The 14993-nt window shown below is 42.8% G+C and overlaps 8 protein-coding genes across 8 annotated transcripts; 4 read left to right on the top strand and 4 right to left on the bottom strand.

Moving 5' to 3' along the window:
* Window positions 1-85: 85 nt before the first annotated feature.
* Window positions 86-298, bottom strand: HD556DRAFT_1231589 (uncharacterized protein; the record flags this gene model as incomplete). The annotated part of the gene is made up of 1 exon (XM_041297443.1): window positions 86-298. One exon carries the CDS (start codon window positions 296-298, stop codon window positions 86-88), a length of 213 nt encoding a protein of 70 aa, XP_041163798.1.
* A 288-nt stretch (window positions 299-586) lies between these two features.
* Window positions 587-847, bottom strand: HD556DRAFT_1231424 (uncharacterized protein; the record flags this gene model as incomplete). The annotated part of the gene is made up of 1 exon (XM_041297429.1): window positions 587-847. A coding segment is annotated over one exon (261 nt), but the record flags the coding sequence as incomplete, so codon positions are not given.
* Window positions 848-1574: 727 nt separating this feature from the next.
* On the bottom strand, window positions 1575-1823 carry HD556DRAFT_1231578 (uncharacterized protein; the record flags this gene model as incomplete). Its single annotated transcript, XM_041297439.1, has 1 exon — window positions 1575-1823. One exon carries the CDS (start codon window positions 1821-1823, stop codon window positions 1575-1577), a length of 249 nt encoding a protein of 82 aa, XP_041163796.1.
* Window positions 1824-2189: 366 nt separating this feature from the next.
* On the bottom strand, window positions 2190-3356 carry HD556DRAFT_1430667 (uncharacterized protein; the record flags this gene model as incomplete). The annotated part of the gene is made up of 5 exons (XM_041304931.1): window positions 2190-2383; window positions 2438-2600; window positions 2658-2874; window positions 3001-3307; window positions 3338-3356. 5 exons carry the CDS (start codon window positions 3354-3356, stop codon window positions 2190-2192), a joined length of 900 nt encoding a protein of 299 aa, XP_041163795.1.
* A 3846-nt stretch (window positions 3357-7202) lies between these two features.
* HD556DRAFT_1231634 (uncharacterized protein) lies at window positions 7203-7385 on the top strand (the record flags this gene model as incomplete). The annotated part of the gene is made up of 1 exon (XM_041297448.1): window positions 7203-7385. A coding segment is annotated over one exon (183 nt), but the record flags the coding sequence as incomplete, so codon positions are not given.
* A 2000-nt stretch (window positions 7386-9385) lies between these two features.
* On the top strand, window positions 9386-10065 carry HD556DRAFT_1430665 (uncharacterized protein; the record flags this gene model as incomplete). Its single annotated transcript, XM_041304930.1, has 3 exons — window positions 9386-9465; window positions 9535-9894; window positions 9993-10065. The coding sequence occupies 3 exons, from the start codon at window positions 9386-9388 to the stop codon at window positions 10063-10065; spliced, it is 513 nt and encodes a 170-aa protein (XP_041163793.1).
* A 303-nt stretch (window positions 10066-10368) lies between these two features.
* Window positions 10369-11009, top strand: HD556DRAFT_1430664 (uncharacterized protein; the record flags this gene model as incomplete). The annotated part of the gene is made up of 4 exons (XM_041304929.1): window positions 10369-10525; window positions 10582-10631; window positions 10665-10761; window positions 10840-11009. The coding sequence occupies 4 exons, from the start codon at window positions 10369-10371 to the stop codon at window positions 11007-11009; spliced, it is 474 nt and encodes a 157-aa protein (XP_041163792.1).
* A 1150-nt stretch (window positions 11010-12159) lies between these two features.
* On the top strand, window positions 12160-14912 carry HD556DRAFT_1439775 (uncharacterized protein; the record flags this gene model as incomplete). Its single annotated transcript, XM_041306007.1, has 10 exons — window positions 12160-12651; window positions 12700-12771; window positions 12828-13139; window positions 13292-13574; window positions 13627-13829; window positions 13891-14089; window positions 14141-14215; window positions 14263-14561; window positions 14651-14810; window positions 14869-14912. 10 exons carry the CDS (start codon window positions 12160-12162, stop codon window positions 14910-14912), a joined length of 2139 nt encoding a protein of 712 aa, XP_041163791.1.
* Window positions 14913-14993: the final 81 nt, after the last annotated feature.

Raw genomic sequence — 14993 nt, 5'->3', positions numbered from 1 at the left:
GCCTCGTCTGACGATTGACTGATTTCCACAATGCAGGACCTCAGCACACGTTGTTTTTCCTCATTCAGTGAGTATCTTACTTTCCTCAGTATACAGTGCTACCATTAACGATTCCACCTTCAACATCAAAATTCTGAGACACGAGGACTGGCATGCCAATGACTAATGGAATTTTGCCCAGCCGCATGTTTGTTTTTCCTGAATTCAAGTGCTGTAGTTTATTGATCAGATCATCATTGCATAGTTGCTTTCCTCTATGCCTATCTGTGCAATGATACCAGTGAAGAGTGCATCCCATCCTTCATGCAAATGATGTCGTCATTCTAATGTTCAGTTTGTCTTTGCTCTCATTATCACAGACAATGATCGGTGCATCTTTCCATTCGCAGTCTTTTGTATCTCCTGTGTTGGTGGTAATCACTCTCATTTTCAGAAGCTGATAATCATCTAATGTACACTTTCCTTAACGAAGATGCGTGAGGCTGTCAACAAATCGTTCATTCTCTTGACCTGACTGACACATTATCTTTGTCAATAATACCACGGTGTTGGTTGATAGCCACAGGAGTCTGCCAAAGATACTTTTTTATCCTTGTGTCATTGCACAGTGTCTGAGGTTGAGGTGAGCATATAACTGTTTGCCACTTACAGGTGATAACTGAGTGAAATATCCAGCAAAAATAATGTTCATTCCTCTGAATGATGTTGTGTTTTCTTTGGCATCAACTAGTGTGTCATGAATTTTGGTCAGAAAATCGCAGCTTATCATGGACACTTCATCTGTGAACAAGTAGTCAATTCCTTCCCACATCGCTGTAAGATCTTGTTTTGTTTTTGTATTTGCTCTGGATGTATGTCATTGATTCAATAAAAGTGATGCATGTAGAGTCATGCCTGAGATGTTATGTGCAGCTACACCCATGTATGAGGCAAGTCTGAATCGTCATGCTTGGTTTCATCTTATAAAGAAGTCCTTCAGCGCATTGATGACTCTCGACTTCCCAGTTCCAGCATGTCCTCCTATAAACATTCTCAGAGGTTCAGGATTATTCATTCAACTATGTTCTGCTATAATTTTAAATGCTCTGGATTGTTTGTGATTTAATGACCATTCTCGGATGACACAGTCACTATTGACATCACAGGATTCATCAATCGTGTGGGTGTGACTCTGGATCCGTGAAATAAGTGTTTCATGTGTTTCTGATGGTCTCATCTGCAGTATTTCAATTGTCGTTGATGGTTCATCTCTTTTCATAACAGTCTCACCATTCGATCTCTTGTTCAATATTTTGAATCATTTGTTCAAAAAGCTGATTATCTATTTCACAGTGGTCTGTAGGACCTGGAGTATTCACGACACATGAGAGACTGTCAAAGAATTGACAAGACTCCATATGCTGAAGGCAGCAGATCATATCATCATTGATTGTGGACTGGCACATAGAACAACAGGAGTCCATTGATTCTAAATGAGTGAGTATATCTTTGTCGGTATCATCCGTGAATATGTCATCTTCGTTAATACCATGACCATAGCTAGATATTTCGGTTGATATTCCTGCGAGTTTATGTCAAAGCCGGTGGTTCACAAAATGATCATCACAGCTGTCTTTACACTCGTACAATAACTGCATGTTGTTCAAGATGAAAACAATATTTTCATTACATGTGCGTCTGAATGTCTCAAAGCTCTCAGTCCATGATTGTGTTGCTTGTTTGAGATCAGATACGGATCTCCAGGGTTTGAAGAGGATGAGCATCAAACAGCAGTATCTGGGATAGACGGACTCCTGGTCTCTGTGAGATATCTTTGGACCCATTGGAACATGCACAAGTCAATTCTTTAGACATCACACTCTCAGAAAATGTGTTCGCGATTCATAGTGCCCTGCTTGGAGTTCTCCAGAAGCCCTTGTTCTGGCAGAAGAAAGAAGAATATCTTCTGCTGAAAGACTTGAGCGTGGTTTTGCTGCTGCTGATGTTTTGTCTACTTCCATCTCTTTCAAGTCTTTTGAATTTTCAGTGTCATTTTCCAGCGAGATATCATTGGCGAGCTCATCTTCATCATCAGTTTCATCATCATCGTCTGTATTCTTGGAATTTGTTTTCTTGTTTTCCTTGCTCTTTCTAACTTTGTCTACCTGGGCTACGAAATCCCATATACATATGTTGTTGAACTTGTCATCTCAATGTAAGTAGTCCATTACTTGTGCAGCCTTGGGCACGAGATTTCCAAAGCTATCACTTCCAATTCTGATTTCGTCATTTTCAAGCTGTTCAACATAGACCCCGTCATCGTCAAGGGTTCTTTCAACATATCCTTGGTTCAACTCATCATCTGATCCATCCAGCATTTTTTCAGTTTCATGATCAGTATGGTCTATGTTATTTGGTGCAGCATCATCAGCCATTGACGATCAATTATACTCAGGACTTGGACTACATTTTTCAACAAAGGATTCAAAGTTTGTCCAATACAAACCTTGATACTCATGACTAGTGAAGTGGTCCTCGAAATCCATTAGGTACGAACATGCTTGCTGAGCAGATAGTTCTTGATGAGAAATCATTGAGTGAGCACATTTTTGCAGCATCTTCTTAGCTCACAATGTGCAATCATTGTCATTAGGATCATATGTTTCTAATTTATGTACTGCTGTTTCCATTGCAGCTAATGCAACATGAGTTTTTAATTGAGATTTTGTGATGTAGTTGGTAATATAATACAGTATGGCTTTTGCAGCTGGCCCCGATCCAATAAACTTTATATCCGTGTTGCACCTCATGGCTTCCAGTATGCTCTCATTAAAATGGTTCACTAGACCATCCAAACACTTTAGAGTAATTTCACCTGTCTCTGGATCTGTCAGGCTTATCGGATGTATATTTTTCTCATCTGGATCAAATCAACATTGTTTTGGTTCTGGTGGACCTCTCCAGTACTTCTAGCATATTTTGGCAAGGAGATGTAGGTCTTTCTTTTGCATCATCTCTAACAAGTTGTCCTCAGTGGTGTTCTGAAAGTCCACTCCTTGAGTTGAACATGGATGAGAAGTTTGATTAGGTATCGATACATCTTCCTTTGGGAGTTCAGGGATGCAAGTCAAGATGGTATCTTCCAAATATTGTAGGAGACGATCTTTAAAGCTCTGTTCTTTACTTTGTAATATTCGGTCCTTGATCTCATTGGGATTAAGGCCACCTTCTAACCAGATCATCATATAGCAATGCAGAGTTCCTTGCCCTTGAGCTTCAACACATTCATAATATGCACTGACGGTGCCAAGTATACCCTCATGAAGGTCTGTACCCTTACCTTCAAATCACAGAAGACATTTGATGAAAGCTTTCATGTAGACATTGAAAAATTTAGCTGTGACAGCCAGATTTCAAGCTACAAGAATAGATTGATCATAGAATTTTGGCACTTCCTCTGACAGTAGATTGTCAATATCTATTTCAGCACCTGTAAGAAATTTGACAAGTGGATTGTATACATCAGCAGGATTAATGGTGACATAAAAGCTCAGCAATCCTCATTCACACATCAGTCCACGGATTTCGTTTCGCATATTTGCTCTTGCATGAGCAGATCCTGGCACTTGTGAAGTTATTACTTGCACTTCTTTCATCAATCATAGCACACATCACTCATCTTCATTGTTTGCAAAAATAGCATCTCCTTGGGCCACACATTCTGTTACACAATGAACAGCCCACGGTGAAACAGCAGCAAGATTTGTCGCTACAGTTGGAAAAGTGTGCTGTTTCACCTTCAAAGATGTATGTAACAGAATCTTCCGCCGCTGTAAAATGTTGAATGCTGTAAACAGAAATGAGTAATGTTCCTGAAAACAACAATCTGCGAGATTGAAAAGGTGTTTGATGTGCCTCTTAATTGACAAGGGTTCAGAACAAAGATGGTCCTCAAATCCACCCATTCCATATGGAAACAATGTAGGGTAAATCATAGGAAAGAGGTCTGGATCGAAGAATTCATTGATGAGCTCAGGGTCTTGAGGTACCTGAACATATCCACCACCCTTGTTCTTGATGTGATGGACTGCAGCAGCACACAACTCATTCACAGATGCATTTCCATCAACATCTGTGACTACAACATTTTCAAAGTTAGCTTGCAGCTCAGCAGCACACAATTGATCATCAAATGGATCCTCCAATTGCACTGCCTTGGTTGCATCATACTTTGATGTCAAAGAATTACATGCATCATTAGGAAGAACATGGTCGACATGAAAGGGCATCAACATTTTATCCTCCATAGAATTCAGGGCATCAAAATCAATAGTGATATCTTTGTACAGATGATTGTATTTTTTTAACCAAACTAATGCAGAACGAACCTTCTCTCTATGTGCTAATCAAAGGTTTGGCCTTTTCCTCAAGCCATGCACGAGTCGGAGGACATGAGCCTATGAATATAACACAAATCGGGGTTATAATGTCAGCGACTGATGGAGGTAAGACACTTGCAATCCCTTGTGGATGCTGAGGGTAGACAATTATGTGACCTTTGACTCCACGTTGATTAGTAGAAAGTTGTAGGTCTTGATTTTCCTCCTTCAATTGAACAATCCAACACTTTGCACGACAACGAGCTATCATTGCTTCTTCGACAACCATCAGATCTTTCAATTCCTCTGGCACTTCTCCCAAAAAAGTTCGATTTGTAAGACTAAGAGCAGGACATTTTCCTTTCTTAAGCTTCTTATCACAAACATTGCACAAAGATAGCTCAAAATCATTTTCACCACATTGTCTCACTCCAGATGGGTCGAGCATCAAATCACGAAGTGGACCATCAGAACATGCAAAAGGTAATGGAGGGAGAGGACAGTCTTCATCGAAATAATCATGCAACATGTGCTGATTTTTTTGTCGGTCAGGTCTACACAAAAGTGAGGGATTGGTGAGCTTCGCTACAGATATTGTTGTCCATTGAGAACATGGAACACTTTCAGCACAGGACACTCAGGTAAAGGTGACCAATCTTTCTGAAGAGGTCTCGTCTTTAAACATCTGCACCAAATGACGCTTCAATTGCAAAGATGGAAGCTGAGACCATTCATGACAAAGCTGACGATGACGATTATTACAAACCTGTTGTCGCACTCGAGCATGAGTTTGATTAGAAGGTTTCAACAATTTTGACTTTCCTTTTCATAGTGATTTGATATGCTTTTTTAATATGCGGCGAAGCTGTCCCATTTTTGATCCAACTTCGAATCTGACCTCGTTTGCTCTTAACAGCCATTCTAATGGTCGTCGTTTAGTAGTCATCAATATACTTGTCAAGAACGCTATCCTCATAGAAAGCACCATGTCATTGTCACCACAAGACACATCAAGACTTCGACATGCAGATTCACAACCCTCATAAGTGCATGATGAATGAGTTGCACATGATCCCATACCTACATGTTGAGATATAGCCTGTAAAAAAATTGGCCAAAGCATGTTCATTTCCCGGAGGTACAGACAAATGTGACGAAGAAATACCCGCTTGGGTAGCTAAAATTTTATTACCATCTGTAACAACAGACGGCAGAGAGGAATGATTCTCTAAAAAAATCATTCAGACATATGAAAACAATTCAAAGCAATACACATACCACCAGGATTAAGATCCCAACTATGGCCACCTGAAAGTCAAGCGATGTCTGTTTCCAAAGGCCTTTGGAACTGAGAACCATCGAACTTTGCATTCACAGACACTAACTAATCACAGCCAAGCTTGACGTCACATCCACCCAGACAGACAGGTCGAAAGGTCTGCCAAGAATTGTACCAACCATCGATGGTAGGCATGCAAACTGGCCCAAGAGTGGACTCTATAGCTGTCCCATAATGTTTGGTGACAGTTTGAGGAACATTGCAATCATGCAAAAATGACAGTGACATGGTCGAATCAGTACTCGCATCGTCAACACGGATAATGGCAGGAATATCACAGAATGAACCAAGGATTTTGTAAGAAGACATAGATAATGGAAGACTAACAGTTTATCAATAATACACACTGTGTGCTGTGCAATACTCAAGATTGTGTGAACCAGACACCACAAACAGAGATGACAAATATGTTTAGGTCCGGAGTTAGACCTTTTCTCTGCCAAAAGTTTGGTCGAATCAGTTTTTTTGACAATAACAGATTACAAAACCCACTACTGCTGTAGCGGGAATAAGAATAAGAGAGAGCAAGAGAGGACCAGTTTTTCAGCCCATCTAACATTAAGTTGTGAGTGAGGTGTGATAAGTGTCAGCATCAGTGTCAAGAACTGTTCAAGACTGAGAGGAACATTCTCAAGAGACAGTAATACTGCAAGCTCATCATACCAAACGACCAGCTGTGAGCTCACTGTGTGCAGCAACCAGCAAGCAAGGTACAGCCAAAGTTATATTCAATTTTCAATTTTCTTTTCTCTTTTGTTTTACTTTCACCAACCTTTAGTGTTCTTTTGCCAAAAACATATTCCAAAATATTTGTGTTGTCTCTATGTCCACCTAAGACTCAGAGTAGCTTAGTGGGGAGACTTTAGGGATTGATAGTGAAGCTTGACCTTACTCATCTGAGTAGCAATACTGAGCCAAGGTTTTCTGTGCCTGCTAGGCTTTAGCTGTTGAAGAGGAGACTTGGTAGTAAATCCAAAGATGTCTGTTTCTGAGTCTGTTTGAATACTCAAAAGTGAGTTCCTTGACAGCAGGTTCAATATTGAGCTAAGAGTTCTACAATAAAGCATTTGACTAGTCTTGACCTTTGATTCTACCTGTTTGTGCTAAGGGGGTTGATCATTGTAATTCCACATTATTCTTTTTAGAGTACAGTTTGGTATGAGGCACTGTTGTTGAAAGGAAGCTTGAGGGAGAACCTTCTATTTCTTTGGTCATCACCATACTGTCAGGCTGACCATTATTTGTTTGTTTGTTTGTTGATGGATGAACTGTGTCCCAATCAATGGTGTATCCCAGACTGCAGTGACCACCCACAATTCCCGAATCAGCTGAAAGGGATCAAGGCTGTGCTCATTGAGCGTGGCCTGTACAAGTCTGGCTGTTGTGGGAGGTGCGAGAAGTGCAACCCTGATGTGGACGTTGCTTTTTGCAACAAATGTGTACTTGAGCAACAGCCCAACTTTCAGCAGCAGAAGTTCCTTGTCTAGGAAACCATCAAACAGTTGGGGCACATGTGCATCTTCCTCCAAAAATTCCATTGCAAGCTGAACCCAATCGAGTTTTTCTGGGGTCGGGTTAAGAAGTATCTTCATGATAATTGTGATTACATGTTTGACACATTGAAGAAGAACATGTCACTTGCGCTCACATCTGTATCTGTCAACACCATCCGATTATGGCAGCATTGAATGTTTCAGTGGATGGAGGCTTACAGGTCAAACAATTCAGCTCTACACGCTATAAATCACACAGATGAGTTCCTGAAACAATAGCAAGGGTCTTTGATCATGTATAGCCACATTTTGTAGGGATGCACCAAATTGACCTTGGAAGAAAACAAAACTCCCTCAAATTTGAGTATTATCAAAATCTGTCTGGAGGTTTTGTTCCTTAGGCAAAAACAAGCATTTTTGCCAGAGGGATAAAAAATTGGGTGAAATTTTGAGGTGCTAAAAATGCACCTATACTTCCCACATATCCTAGTTAGTAAGGTGGCCTTACCGTAATGTTCTGGCCACTTAATAAAGCCTTTGTGCCTTCCTACGGAGCACTGGCAGTGCACACCAGCAGTTTCCTTGTACTTAGAATATTTTACTCTACAGTCTTTTTTCCCACCATTGGTGTCATCACCCTTTTGGGTAATATGGTAGCGCACAACTTTGCATGATGCCACCACACTCGCACTCGTCATCGTTGACAACGAGCTCGTATACGGTGAGTTTTGTTTTATTTTATTTTACATATATATCTCTCACTACAGGACATCACAAAACTACATATAGGCGTTACTTTACGAGGCTCCTAGGTTCATTCTCTGTGCATACAGGTATGTTAACCGAAAATCAACAGAGTGCGTGGGAATCATCCTGCCTTCTGTGTTCCACCACGCACCCTCACCTCCAAGCTGCCTATCCTCCCTCTTGTGTGTCCCCCATGACACTCAATGCTGTGGGCGGTGTATCATGGAAATGCTCTGTCCATGTGGGTGGCAAAAAGACCAGGACTTTGCATACAGGAGTACTTCGCCAACACCAAGATGATGCCCATGAACTTTGCGCTTCCCTCCTCAAGAGTAAGTTCATCTCTCTAATTTTTACTGTCTAATTTACTTCCATTGATAGTACTGTAGAACTCCCTTTGACAGAGCGCGAGCGATTATTGACCTCTGAAACCCAGCAATGCGGCCCCAATTCATCACCACCCACACTATCAGACGACTTCTCTCCTTACTTCATGGACATCAACTCCATGATTCCTCCTCCCGGCAAGGAAGGATTTTCCTTCAGTCATGCAGGAGATGAAGTAGCAATCTACCGGGAACTAGAAGAACTCACAACAACAATAGCGAGGTAAGTTCAGTGTTTCTGTCACACTCACAAGCACTTAAAACAACCCTTTCTTAGTAGACGAAGGTTGGATACCCGTGACCATAGTGGCTGTATCGCACTACTAGCATCAGATTGGGCCTCACAGTATGAGGCGCTCACGGACACCCTTCTCAACTATATGCATGATCCTCTGGAGCCTTTGGAGCCTCCTTCCTCAGTCAATGAGACCGATCAGTTTAGCATCGAGGTTGTTGATATCTTTAGTAAGGCCTTCTTGTTCAATCGAGCTTTTGCATCTCTAATGGAACCTCAGACCGACGTTTGCACACATTCAAACATGTTTCCCCATTCATCAATGTCTCATTACTCCGCTATGGCTGTATAGGCAGCTCACCCATTCAACCGACCATTGCCATCACCATTTGCACGCTGGACGTGTACAGGCAAAGCCACCGAGTAATCCCACACTTCAGTATTCATGCAGAAGTGAAGATGCTATGTTTTCTCCATGGTGTAAGTTTCATGGCATCATCCTCGCACTGCCCTGATGTTACATAAAATTAGGTATACTATTGCAGACACCTTGCCAAGCAGCTTCGCATCAGTTATGATATATATCTTGAACTCCATCGGCGCATAGACCACTGTCTGGACAAGGTTCTAGGCCACAATTCGGATAACTGGCGGATGCTAAACTCATGTCCTGCATGCCAGTACAAGCTGATGGATGAACCCCCTCTAGAATTTTCTATCCTGTGTGCTTGCGACAGCAATAAGTCAGCCAAATTGGTCAATCCTGAGAGCCGCATACTGTGTGTGTGGACTGTTGGCGCAATGCCGCACCCGAATCTCAGAAGAAAATGTTCACAATATTCAAAAAATCAGGCATTTTCATTACCGTGTGCCGACATGGCTTCCTACTCACCATCTGTGACATGGTGTAAAGCAGTGAGCTGTATCTTAGTTCCTTCACTTCCCATTTGATGTGCTGACTGTTAATATTCTGCAGAATGAAATACCCCATCGCTTCGGTTAAGAAGCTGATGGACGTTTTCGGGAGCAATATCTTGTATGGGTATGACATAAAATGTGCCTTTGAGAAGATCCTGCTGTGCAGCACACTTGGAGACAGTGCCAAGAGGCTCAATGTGCAAGGTGTTGTCCCCGCTTTTCATGGACATACCCATAATCATCTCTGTCAGCTTCAGCACCACTCCAAGCACAAACTTGGTGCTGGAATGGAAGATTTTGAAATGTGCGAACAAGTCTTCTCCAAGTCCAACACATTGGCTTCCGAAATACGTAACGCCACTGAGTTCCACCAACACCAAGCACTCGACGAACACTTCCGTTTTGCTGATATGGACAGGTACACTGCATTATGTAAGTCCACCCTTTGTCCTCATCGAATATTGAATGATCTAATCACAAATTTAGCTGACTTCATATTCAATAATTATGTCCAAGCCTTAACATCGATATCTACGACTACCACTTTTCTTGGCAATTTTCACGCTTCAAATGCAACTCTCAATCCTGACTTCGACGGCAACCTCGAAGACGAATGTCTTTTTTTACAGTGTCTTGCAAGGAAGAAGGATGAATCCAGTGTTAAAATAGACTACATAAAAGCATTAAACGAGTATGAAGAGGCGCAGTAAGCTCTCTTCGCTTCAGTTATTCATAAGCTGACAAAAATTGTAAGGCTCGCATACAGTTCAGTCAACTCAATTTATGTCCAAATTACTCTCCCAAGGATGCTGGCAATGTATGGCAGCATCATACTCATGCTGCGACCAAACGTGATCAGAAGGTTGACATTGTCGTTGATTACGAGTGGTAGATGGCCCTGGATGCACGATGGGGTCCGGATCATCCTGAGCGTGTGAAAACCCAGTCACGCATCACCAACCATCTTTATCACAAGGCTGTCAACGATGTCGAACAGCTTGTTGTCATGCGACTTCTCGAATTGACCAAGCTCCAGATTAGTGGTCTAGGTACAGGATCTAATACTGTTTTATCTATTTATTTATTTCTAACTGCTGTCCATCAGGATACAAACTTCGTACTCAGATATCAATTGCTCTCAAGAGTCAAGCCACTGTGATCTGAAATGCGCTAACTCGGTATAACAAGTACGCAAGCCAGCTGGATCCTCCTCGCCCCCCATTACAGTGGGAACAAATAGTCGACTACTCATTCTTAGCTGAATTTGACCTGCTCCACGAAACAGGTACTGAGATCCAAACAAAATGCTGGGCCAATCCCTCTTACTGACATGCTTCCACACAACACCTTGCGCACCAGTGAGCTAAGGAAGAGATCTGCAGGCTGAATGTTGAGGTTGGGCGTTTGTGCACAAAGATTCGGGACGACACATTGGATTATGCGCGAGCCATTGCGCAACTTGAGCTCGACAATCCACTGCTTGCAGCCCATTTACAGTGTCGGTGGCAATGGCTGCAGTCAGCTAATGGATGACACCTTTGGCATATTGAGCAGATTCTACAGCTCCCCGGATACAGTGGTCCCATGTCTCCTGGCACTCGTGAAGGTCAGCAGTGTGAGGTTACGTCTGCACTCGAAGGTGCACAACATGGGCTGACAGATGAAGCAGACGAAGGCGAGGGAGATGAAGATGCATTAAGCCAGCAGCTGCAGGACGTTCATACTTACATTGAAGGACTCGATCATCATCGCATTGACTTGGAATTTGCAGAGTAGTTGTACTTCTCCGCCATCAGACTACTTGCTGTATTTTGTTACTGTTGAATTCCATGAGTTTTCTGTTCATTCTCACTGTGATACCAACCAGCGGTGCATGTAAAGGAATGTCATTTAATTTGTGATCATTTGACCGTCATCAACAACTTCGAGCCCATATTGTGTGTTCAAGTTGTGATAGGAGAAATTTGAATACTGCTCTACTACGTTAGTTTATTTAATGACGCTAGAATTTTAGATGGTGCAAAACATGGTATTCATTGCGCTATAATGTTGAACTGTGTGAGATACTCGATATAATTGTCATATTAAATGGTTGAAACGTTGAAGAGTTGAATTTGAATGTTTGAACAGTGAAATGTGGTTGCAGCAGTGTTCATTACGTCGCATTTCGAAGTACATAATAACTATTGAGTGAGCCTCGCTTTCACCCACCCACCATGTCGAAGTCAAGTCTTCCTCATTGGAAAGCCACTTTGCTGCATAGATCCCCTACTGTCAATGGCTTCAATGAATTCAAAGCTCTCATTCAGCGTCTTCAAGTTCTCAATGGTATTGCTGGATGTGAGGATCGGTGGGAATCAGCACTGTTGTCTCTACTGACGCATGGGCTCCACAACGATGGCAGCTATCTTGACCATGACAACGGCTTCTACCAATTGACTTTGGATCACTACCGCACTGGTGTCTCAAAGACTCAGCCAAATCTAACGCAGGAGAAGATTGGTAATTGGCATTCTTGAACTTTACACACTGAGCGCATTTTGCATTGTATATTTGATCTAGTAAGTCCTTTCAATTTCTAAATCATCAAACACGCTCATAGCACATGTAGTGCACCGTTCTAGACAGGTTGACAGGTGGATCTACCATTGTATTGCATCACCCTAGTGCTACGTCTCCAAACATGAACATCGTGCCTGAAACACTCAAAGCCAACGTATACATCAACCCTAAAGTCCTTGAAGAGCACCATGAGCTCCATGCAGTGGTGGCTCAGATCACCCAACTCTTTCTTTCCGACTATGCTACTCCACTCACAAATGCATTTGCAGACACCCGCACTCGGCACAAGTGGGGTAATTCAACGATGGCTCAGACCCCTACAAAGGGAAAGGCCCAAACAGAAGACCCCATCATGCCGCTCATTCCCCGCCCAATTGTGCCAACCTCTGCACACTTCATCTTTCCTGGTCGTCCTGCAGGCTCCTTGGAATGGCTGTTGAGTTCCAGTGATTATGTCTTATCACACGCACCATCCTTTGACAACGATACTATCATATGGAAGCCGCATCAAATTGGTTTGATGCAAGGTCAAAGAGATGTGCCCTCTATCCAGCGTCATGTAACAATAGCTGCTGTCGGGGTTGGAGGTGCACAGGTTAGGGGTGTGCGCAAGGTACTTTTACATTTGTATTCAACCAATATGGCCTAATTTTTCACCTAGGGTACTTCAACCGCTATGACACATACTGATGATGAGAGCTCGAAGTCATTGCAGTTGTCATGCACCATCACTGTCTACTCAACTTCTGGTAGCGAGTCTGACTCCCAACGCCCTCATTCACATACAAGATACCCCCCGTAACACCAATCTCTGCCCTCCCATTGAAGGGGATTTTTGCATCTACTGTGTCGCCTACTCGGACCCCTCCTTGCTTTATCATAGAGCCTCTCAATGCTGATATGTCCGCAATCACGCCATTTGGGGATGCAACAGAGGCAGTGTTGGAGAACCTTGGTTACCTGGACAATTTTCATAACATCTGCATTTCGATCTGTCAGAACTACCTTGCAAAGCGATGGGTTACAGTATTGCAGCAGGACGCTAACATCTCTTTGGACCATGCCGATGCCATCAGAGAAGCTATGTTGAAAGATTGTAATGTACAGCTTCCATAGTTCAGTTTGTATATGCCACTCGCCATGTATCTTACATTTAAATGGCAGAATGACCATTGTTTTCTCAGTTTTTGAACTTGTGCATCAGCATTCCCTCAATGGCATTTCCAACAAGCTGCTCACACAACCCTCGTCAGTTTATTGCTCGAACACGTGGTCCATACATCAAAGTATCAAAGGAAGTATGCCAACAACTGACTGAACGGCAATGCACCAAACGTCTTGACGAGGACCAGGAGATTCAAGCTGTCCTGAACTATATGAACTCAAAGGCTACCGATTTGGCTTGCAAATTCAAGCAGCCTCGTCGCCGTTACCTGGAGCATTTCACCCTTGGTTCTGTAGTTCACCACCGCAAGCACAACAAAACCAGTGCATGGCATGCATTTATGCATTTCCAGGGCATCAGAACCAATGCCAGTAAGTCAATCTACCAACCATGTATATTTATTGCTAACGACTTATATTCTAGACAAAGACATGCATGAGAAGTCCAACATTGCGGATTTCGTCAAGGAAGCTACTGAGTACCATCAGCTCACCGCTGAGCAAAGGACCAAGCTTATTTTGGACTTCGATGAAGTCAAGAAGGGTGCTCAAGATTGCCCACTGAATATAACCACTCATTCTCGTGCTGCCGAATGTGCTCGTAGCTTCCAGTACATGAAAGAAGAGGTGGGTGATGTCCATGTTTTTCAAGGTTCAGTGTTTATTGACCGTGAATTTTGGGGCCTAGTTGGAAGCTCTGAAACAATGCGTTGGCGTAGAAGCCATTGTTGTGATGGTTCGAGGTGTTTCCAATTTTTCTATGGCACCAAAAGCATTCTTCACAAGTTCAGCAGCAGAACAATTTGTTTGGTTGTACTTACGCAAGGATGTCGCCCAATTAGCGACAGATTTCGAGAGTACCATTCTGGCCAATGGCCTCATTTTAAGTTAGTAATCATTCTCATCCATTTCAATTTATTTTTTTGATGTGAATCCAGACTCAGCCACTAATCATCGGGAGCGTGTCGTGAATGCCAAGGCTGCTATCAGAACAGGTCTCCGCTTGTCGCTATGTAAGTTTTCCCTTGCACAATTTATACTAACAGCTAATATATCACAGGTGAAGTCACAAACAATCCATCTGCCTCAATGGAGTTCACAAAGTACAAGAAGCTCGTTTCTACCTACTTTATCAAACTTATGGGGTGGAACCACCCCCAATGGGCAAACCCTTCAGACTTAAAGGGTGGTATTGACAGCCTTGAAAATGTGGTTGAGGCAATCAGACTTCACCATTGCTGTTTTGTGGCGATTGACCAAGAAGAAGCTAAAGAGCGTGCATGGTGCATAAAAAATGGGGAGACATTAACTCCCAAGCTCGAGCCACCCGTACCGCTTGAGCCACCTCCTTCTAATACTGTAGCTCTCCCTACTCCTGCTCATACACCCCCTATGCTACAACAGCTGATATATCTCAATTATCATACCCTGTCCCTGATGTTAGTCAGCCTGATTTCACTGCTCCAGATGACAATGCAGCCTCAGTGCTGTTTTCTTTGCCTCACAACATCCAACCAGCCCCGCTGCATGGTGATGATGACATTGAGCCCACCCGCAGCTCAATTACAGATGATATGGTGGACCCAGAGCTTCGTGCTCTTGATCAGGGTACGTAAATCATTATTTATATTTAATACAGTCATGCTGACATGCCCTGGTTTATTAGTGCTCCACTCAGACACTCAAACTGCCCTGGAAACGAACCCATGACAGGCGCACACTATTACTCCCATGCTTACACCCCTCATTGATGAGGTCACTCCTGCATTGACCCTCGGGAAGCGAACTGCC

Source organism: Suillus plorans (genome assembly GCF_016647745.1).
Source record: "Suillus plorans strain S12 chromosome Unknown HD556scaffold_11, whole genome shotgun sequence".
NCBI classification, from domain to species: Eukaryota; Fungi; Basidiomycota; class Agaricomycetes; order Boletales; family Suillaceae; genus Suillus; species Suillus plorans.
This window is presented reverse-complemented; position numbering and strand designations above follow the sequence as displayed.